The sequence below is a fragment of the Oncorhynchus tshawytscha genome, linkage group LG16 (assembly GCF_018296145.1).
Source record: "Oncorhynchus tshawytscha isolate Ot180627B linkage group LG16, Otsh_v2.0, whole genome shotgun sequence".
Taxonomy (NCBI): Eukaryota; Metazoa; Chordata; class Actinopteri; order Salmoniformes; family Salmonidae; genus Oncorhynchus; species Oncorhynchus tshawytscha.
This window is the reverse complement of record NC_056444.1, coordinates 50,593,258-50,600,757: the sequence shown is the minus strand read 5'-3', so window position 1 is coordinate 50,600,757 and position 7,500 is coordinate 50,593,258. Positions and strand designations below refer to the sequence as shown.

The window sequence follows — 7,500 nt, the reverse complement described above, 5'->3', positions numbered from 1 at the left end:
AAATCAAAGTTTCATCATACCAGAGGTGCTCTGAATAATTCCCTTTCATCTTTGGCTGTGAGCACGCCAGTGCAACGGCAGTACGGTGGCATTGCAACACCTGTTGAATTAGCTCAATGGCTCCGGCTCACACACCGGAGAACATTTACAGCACTGTTCACACGCTATGTACTATACAGACACACACACACACACACACACACACACACACACACACACACACACACACACACACACACACACACACACACACACACACACACACACACACACACACACACACACACACACACACACACAGGGCACTGACACAAGGGCATCTGCTGTCAGCGTGGTGCTGTGTGAGGCGGCTAGTGTGAATGTGTGTGTGCGTGTTTGCCTGTTTGCGTGTTACCATGCACAGGATAATTAGGCGCAATAAAAATGTGTTTCTTTCGACAGATTCAGTTGTATCGACCTAGAGCCACTGTGATGGCTAGGGGGTAAAAGCTACACCCCTCTGTAGTCAGAGAACACGTGAACCATTTCCCAAAATGCAGGCTTTAAGACTCCAGTACCTTCCCGCCGCCAGGACAGTGTCATTGTGTGCACTTGTATGCGACCAAGGCCAACGTCTTCGTCTTTTGTCCGTTTCTTGGTATCCTTACATGGTCGAGTTCAAGGACGTGGTGTAATAGGCGCAGGAGTCTTTGCCAGGGACTTCTTTTTGAAGAAGCACTCACCTGGTTTCTATGGGGAGATTCTTTTCCACTCTTCTATCTGGTGTACAACAAAAAAAATGGTGTCAGAAGAGCTCTATTGGGACGATGGCCGCTTAATATTGACTTCCTTGATGCACTGATATCGTCAGAAATATCAGTGCCTAGAAAACAAACAGCGAAACACCATGGATTTTGCGGGCTGAATGGCTCTGTGGTTTTGCTGTTGGTTTTCTATAGGTTTCTATAGCGAGGGCAACGGTCTGGAAACGCTATGTCTGTTTTGTGTGAAAGCTGTTGTTGTGTGTAGTATCCATAAATGCACTAATGTCCAGAGCTTTCTGCCTGTTTTAGGCTTCAATGGTTCTTTTCAAATGACTGTTTTTCTTGTATTAAGATGTGGGTGTGTTCTAGGTTTCTAACGCCTGTGTGCGTGTTCCCATGGTAATGACTGTGTGTGTGTGTGTGTGTGTTGTAGGTTTCTATGGTAAGGGCTGCAAAGACGCGTGCCAGCTGAACCCATGTGAGAACAATGCCCAGTGCCACAGGAAGCCCAGCTCATCCCACGGATACATCTGCGACTGTGGAGACAACCACTACGGACAGTATTGTCAGCACAGGTCAGTCTGTCAACCGTACATACAACTATAGATCAACCATACTACAGCAACTATTCATCAACCATGGGGCAACTGTAGATCAACCCCAACGGCCGGTATTGTCAGCACAGGTCAGTGAGTCAACCTCACATCAACTATAAATCAATTAGCTATGAACGTAATATTATACATCTGTGACTTGTGGAGACGTTCGACGACTGAGGCCCGGCAGTATGACCGAACTCCAAATGTCTCTCTGTGTCTCTAATGTTTGCAACGGTACACCGCAGCAGTGCCTGAGGCTGAAGCAGTGTTCGGCGGTGCTCTGCTCTGTCAAAGGGGTGTTTGTTGTTCCCCCCCCCCACACACACACACATATGCCCTAATCCACAGGAGAGGATAAGAGAAGATTTACGTTTATCTGTGATGATAAAACACAGTGTATATCTGTGACCCGGGCATCACCCCCCCACCCCCATGTGAAATCCCTCCCAGCTTTCGGTGTCAGATCTTTCCTCTGCCCCATTCCCTTTGATCCAGGTACTGTGATGTGCTCTGGAATGTACACTGTGGCCTGTATAGCAGACATGGGGGTGAAACTGAAAAGAACTGAAAAATAACTAATGCAGCTGTTTTGTCGCAATATCCAATATTTTCTGGCTAACAGTGAAGTACCTTATTGTGACTGTTTTCAATTCAAATGGTTATTAAAAAGAAACCAAAATAGCTTATTTTAGCGAAGAGCAATTTCTCAAATAAGAATTTTGCTAGGACTGTCTGGGAGTGGCCTGAGTGGGGAGGGGAAACGGAAAACGGACTGCTATTGGCAGAGAGGTTAGGAACTCTCTTTCTTATTGGTCTATTGACTAATAAAACAGGCTGAAATTCCAGGCGGTCTTTTCAAACAGCTCTTTCACTGATATAAACGCAACATGCAACAAGTTGAACTCTTCTACTGAGTTACAGTTCATACAAGGAAATCAGTCAATTGAAATGATTTCATTAGGTCCTAATCTATGGATTTCACATGACTGGACAGGGTAGCAGCCATGGGCTCCTACCCACAGGCGAGCCAGGCCCAGCCGATCAGAATGAGTTTTTCCCAACAAAAGGGCATTGTTACAGACAGAAGTACTCCTCAGTTTCATCAGCTGTCCGGGTGGCTGGTCTCAGAAGATTCCGCAGTTGAAGAATCCGGATGTGGAGGTCCTGGACATTTTAGAATGGCCTTTTATTGTCCCCAGCACAATGTGCACCTGTGTAATGAGCATGCTGTTTTAATCAGCTTCTTGATATGCCACACCAGTCAGGTGGATGGATTATCGTGGCGAAGTATAAATGCTCACTAACAGGGATGTAAACACATTTGTGCACAACATTTTTTGAGAAATAAGCTTTTTGTGCGAATGGAACATTTCTGGGATCTTTTATTTCAGCTCATGAAACCAACACTTTACATGTTGCATTTATCATTTTGTTCAATATCTATACAAAGCACAGGAAAATCACATTTTTTGACTGCATTGGGCCTTTAACATGTGTGCGTGTGTGTGTTTCACTGTGTGTTTGTGTGTTTTACTGTATGTGTGTTTGTGCGTGTGTGCGGTGTGTGTGTATAGGATTGACCACCAATGTCCACGTGGTTGGTGGGGCTCTCCAACATGTGGGCCCTGCCACTGTGACGCCAGTAAAGGATTGGACCCCGACTGCAACAAGACCAGCGGCCAATGCCACTGCAAGGTGACTTGCTCGCTGTGGCACACACACTCGCTCATATCAGCAGTAACTACTCTTACTGATAATCAACTCATATCGTAACCCCCAACCCCCCCAGGCACTGATCCATGCTCTTACATACCCCGGCAGTCCTGTCATCGGCCTTACCTATTGTTTTCTAATCAACTCTGAGCTGTAACCCCGGCCTAACCCGTAATCCCTGTTTGTGACCTTAATCTCTAATCCTCGATACTGATCCTAGCTCTAAGCCGACGATGTTGTCAAACAAGCACTATTTTAAGAGGCCTCATCAGCAGCTTCCTCTTGTTAATCTGAACGCACCCCATTAGCCTTTAACACTCTTAACGCCAACAGACACCCCCTTATCCATCATAACCCCTCCCCACAGCGAGCCCATCTCAAATCCTTTCTCAAGAACAGGAGAGAAGCATGTGTCGTTGACGTTCAGTAGCACCCTGTCTTTAACTGTAGCTTTCCATGTGTTTTTCTTCACATAAGTCAAGTGATGAATTGCTCTTTTACGCAGTTGCACGTGCTTACGTGCTGGTATTCCGAAATGCTCGCCTGACAATATTTTTGTCTGTCTTTTTTTGTGTTTGTCTGTCCCACGTCTCTGTGTGTCTCCCTCTTTCTCTCTTTTCTGTGTGTGTATGTCCGTTTACACGCTCTTCACTCTCTTTTCTGTGTGTGTATGTCCGTTTACACGCTCTTCACTCTCTTTTCTGTGTGTGTATGTCCGTTTACACGCTCTTCACTCTCTTTTCTGTGTGTGTATGTCCGTTTACACACTCTTCACTCTCTTTTCTGTGTGTGTATGTCCGTTTACACACTCTTCACTCTCTTTTCTGTGTGTGTATGTCCGTTTACACGCTCTTCACTCTCTTTTCTGTGTGTGTGTATGTCCGTTTACACGCTCTTCACTCTCTTTTCTGTGTGTGTATGTCCGTTTACACGCTCTTCACTCTCTTTTCTGTGTGTGTATGTCCGTTTACACGCTCTTCACTCTCTTTTCTGTGTGTGTATGTCCGTTTACACGCTCTTCACTCTCTTTTCTGTGTGTGTATGTCCGTTTACACGCTCTTCACTCTCTTTTCTGTGTGTGTATGTCCGTTTACACGCTCTTCACTCTCTTTTCTGTGTGTGTATGTCCGTTTACACGCTCTTCACTCTTTTCTGTGTGTGTATGTCCGTTTACACGCTCTTCACTCTCTTTTCTGTGTGTGTATGTCCGTTTACACGCTCTTCACTCTCTTTTCTGTGTGTGTATGTCCGTTTACACGCTCTTCACTCTCTTTTCTGTGTGTGTATGTCCGTTTACACGCTCTTCACTCTCTTTTCTGTGTGTGTATGTCCGTTTACACGCTCTTCACTCTCTTTTCTGTGTGTGTATGTCCGTTTACACGCTCTTCACTCTCTTTTCTGTGTGTGTATGTCCGTTTACACGCTCTTCACTCTCTTTTCTTCATACAAATGTGTGTGTATGTTTGTTACGTTTCTGTGTTTGTCTGTCTGTGGTCTATGTAAATGTGTATGTAAATGTGTATGTAAATGAATATGTAAATATCTATGTAAATGTCTATGCCTGTATATGTCTGTGACTTTGCTTTGTCTGGCCTTTGTGTCCATTTGGATGTGCTTGTCTTTGGTCTGAATGTGTGTGTCTGTGCGTATCTGTGACCTGTTTGTCTCTATCTCCGTCTGTGTGTGTCTATCTCTATGTGTGTGTGTGTCTTTATGTGTATGTCTCTGTCTGTGTGTCGGTGTGTCTATCTGTCTGTGTGTGTGTGTGTGTGTCTGTCTGTCTCTTTGTGTATATATATATATGTGTGTGTGTGTCTGTCTCTCTGTGTGTATATATTTGTGTGTGTGTGTCTGTCTCTCTGTGTATATATATATATATGTGTGTGTCTGTCTCTCTGTGTGTATATATTTGTGTGTGCGTGTGTGTGTCTGTCTCTCTGTGTATATATATCTGTGTGTGTCTGTCTCTCTGTGTATATATATCTGTGTGTGTGTCTGTCTCTCTGTGTATATATATCTGTGTGTGTGTCTGTCTCTCTGTGTATATATATCTGTGTGTGTGTCTGTCTCTCTGTGTATATATATATCTGTGTGTGTGTCTGTCTCTCTGTGTATATATATCTGTGTGTGTGTCTGTCTCTCTGTGTATATATATCTGTGTGTGTCTGTCTCTCTGTGTATATATATCTGTGTATGTCTGTCTCTCTGTGTATATATATCTGTGTGTGTCTGTCTCTCTGTGTATATATATCTGTGTGTGTGTGTCAGGAGTTCCACTACCGCCCGCGAGGCAGTGACTCCTGCCTGCCGTGTGACTGCTACCCTGTGGGCTCCTTCTCCCGGTCATGTGACCCAGAGAGTGGCCAGTGCCCATGTCGGGCTGGCGTGATTGGTCGACAGTGCAACATGTGCGACAACCCCTTTGCCGAGGTCACACAGACGGGCTGCGACGGTAAGACAGAGCGTTTCCTCTCCTCCTTTCCTGTGATCCTCTCTCTCTCTCTTCCTCCCATGTCTCCTCTCACGTCTTCTCTGGGCTTCCTGGTTCTCGGATTCCCTTATTCCTCTCGATGATATTTAGTATACTAACACTCTGTTTGCCCCCCCTCTCTCTCTCTGTGTTAGTCATTTATGACGGCTGTCCTAAGAGCATCACCCTGGGGATCTGGTGGCCCAGGACTAAGTTCAACCTGCCAGCAGCCGTACCTTGTCCTAAAGGATCTGTGGGTCAGTCCCTCAACCTTCTCCACATTCACTGTAGTTAACTGGATATCTGTAGATAGTATCATTCCTGAGTCTTCCAAAGAAGTAAAGATGAGAGAGTGGGACACCCCATTCCTTTGAAAGCTAGTATAGTGTTTGAAAGTACCCCCCTCCCCCACCCACTGTTGTTTTTTAGTGTTGTGGATGTGTTATACAGGTATCAGTATGCACAGTATCTGACTGTGTCTGTTCTCTCCAGGTGCTGCTGTCAGACACTGTGATGTGGAAAGGGGCTGGCTGGAGCCGGATCTCTACAACTGTACCTCTCCTCCCTTTGTGGAGCTCAATGCAGCGGTACAAATACTCTGCTACCCAATTGCTCATACTGATCGGAACTGTAAATGATGGAATGGTGTCTAATAAAGTGTGTGTGTGTGTGTGTGTGTGTGTGTGTGTGTGTGTGTGTGTGTGTCTGTATGTCTGTCTGTATGTCTGTGTGTGTAGCTGGAGTCGGTGGAGCGGAACGAGACAGAGCTCAGCACCATTATCGAGAAGAAACTGGCCCACCAGCTCCGTGATGTCACTGAAGCCACATCCCGTCTCTATGGCAATGACATTCAGATTGCAGAGCGGCTACTGTCCCGCCTGTTGACCTTTGAGAGTCTGCAGACAGGCTTCGGCCTGACCGCCACCCAGGACGCACACTTCAACGAGGTGAGGGTTGCCCGGCAACGTGCCCGTAAAGCACGTCAGTCGAGTTTGGAAAATGTAGTTTTATTGGTCTGTCTGTCTGTCTGTCTGTCTGTCTGTCTGTCTGTCTGTCTGTCTGTCTGTCTGTCTGTCTGTCTGTCTGTCTGTCTGTCTGTCTGTCTGTCTGTCTCTGTGTGTGTGTGTGTGTGTGTTTTAGGATCTGAATCTGATCTAATCTCATATGATGTGTCTCCACCTCACCAACTGTGCAATTAACATGGTGTACTTCGCTCCCTCGCTCCCTCCCTCCCTCCCTCCCTCCCTCCCTCCCTCCCTCCCTCCCTCCCTCCCTCCCTCCCTTTTTTCTCCCTTTTGTTTTACAATCTCAAACTCCCCCTCCCTCCCTCCCTCCCTCCCTCCCTCCCTCCCTCCCTCCCTCCCTCCCTCCCTCCCTCCCTCCCTCCCTCCCTCCCTCCCCCTCCCTCCCTCCCTCCCTCCCTCCCCCCCCTTTCCTGCCGGCTCATGCTTTTGTTCTGCTACCTGTCTCAATCTCACTTAATCTCTCCCTCCCTCTCTCCCTCACCCTCTCCTCCTCTCCCGTCCCGTCCCGTCCCGTCCCGTCCGTCCGTCTCCAGAATCTTCTGCGGGGCTGCAGTGCGGTGCTGGGTCCAGACAGTGCAGGGTTGTGGCGGGCCCAGAGCCAGGTCCAGGGAGGGGCAGGGGGGCTGGCTGACCTGCTGGAGCAGTATGCCCAGACGCTGGCCCAGAACATGAAGCTCACCTACCTGAACCCAGTGGCCCTGGTTGCCCCCAACATCGGTGAGTCACCGCCCCCAGGGAGCAACAGGTTGCTGTCTCTCCCTTTGTATGTGGTGTGCTCAGTACATTGTGTCAAGTAAGGTCTAACTCTCTGGATTGAGTGGTTGTTCCTTGTTTATTTGCAAGGTCAAGTAGTCAATCCATGCAAGGTCAAGTAGTCAATCCATGCAAGGTCAAGTAGTCAATCCATGCCAGGTCAAGTAGGCCGCCTAGTCCATTTTCTGTGTAAAAAA

The 7,500-nt window shown here is 47.2% G+C and overlaps 1 protein-coding gene across 2 annotated transcripts in view; it reads left to right on the top strand.

Annotated features, from left to right (window-relative positions):
* The window catches only part of celsr3 (cadherin, EGF LAG seven-pass G-type receptor 3), a 63,819-nt gene that overhangs the window by 34,913 nt on the left and 21,406 nt on the right, over positions 1-7,500 (top strand). For both annotated transcript variants that reach the window (XR_006079069.1, XM_042299293.1), the window contains exons 14-20: positions 1,177-1,318; positions 2,917-3,037; positions 5,324-5,507; positions 5,681-5,782; positions 6,018-6,112; positions 6,263-6,472; positions 7,084-7,267. Coding sequence is in view for 1 of the 2 variants with exons in the window: in XM_042299293.1 (XP_042155227.1) it covers positions 1,177-1,318; positions 2,917-3,037; positions 5,324-5,507; positions 5,681-5,782; positions 6,018-6,112; positions 6,263-6,472; positions 7,084-7,267 (1,038 nt within the window). In the remaining variant the exon portion in view is untranslated. The remainder of the gene's footprint in view (positions 1-1,176; positions 1,319-2,916; positions 3,038-5,323; positions 5,508-5,680; positions 5,783-6,017; positions 6,113-6,262; positions 6,473-7,083; positions 7,268-7,500) is intronic.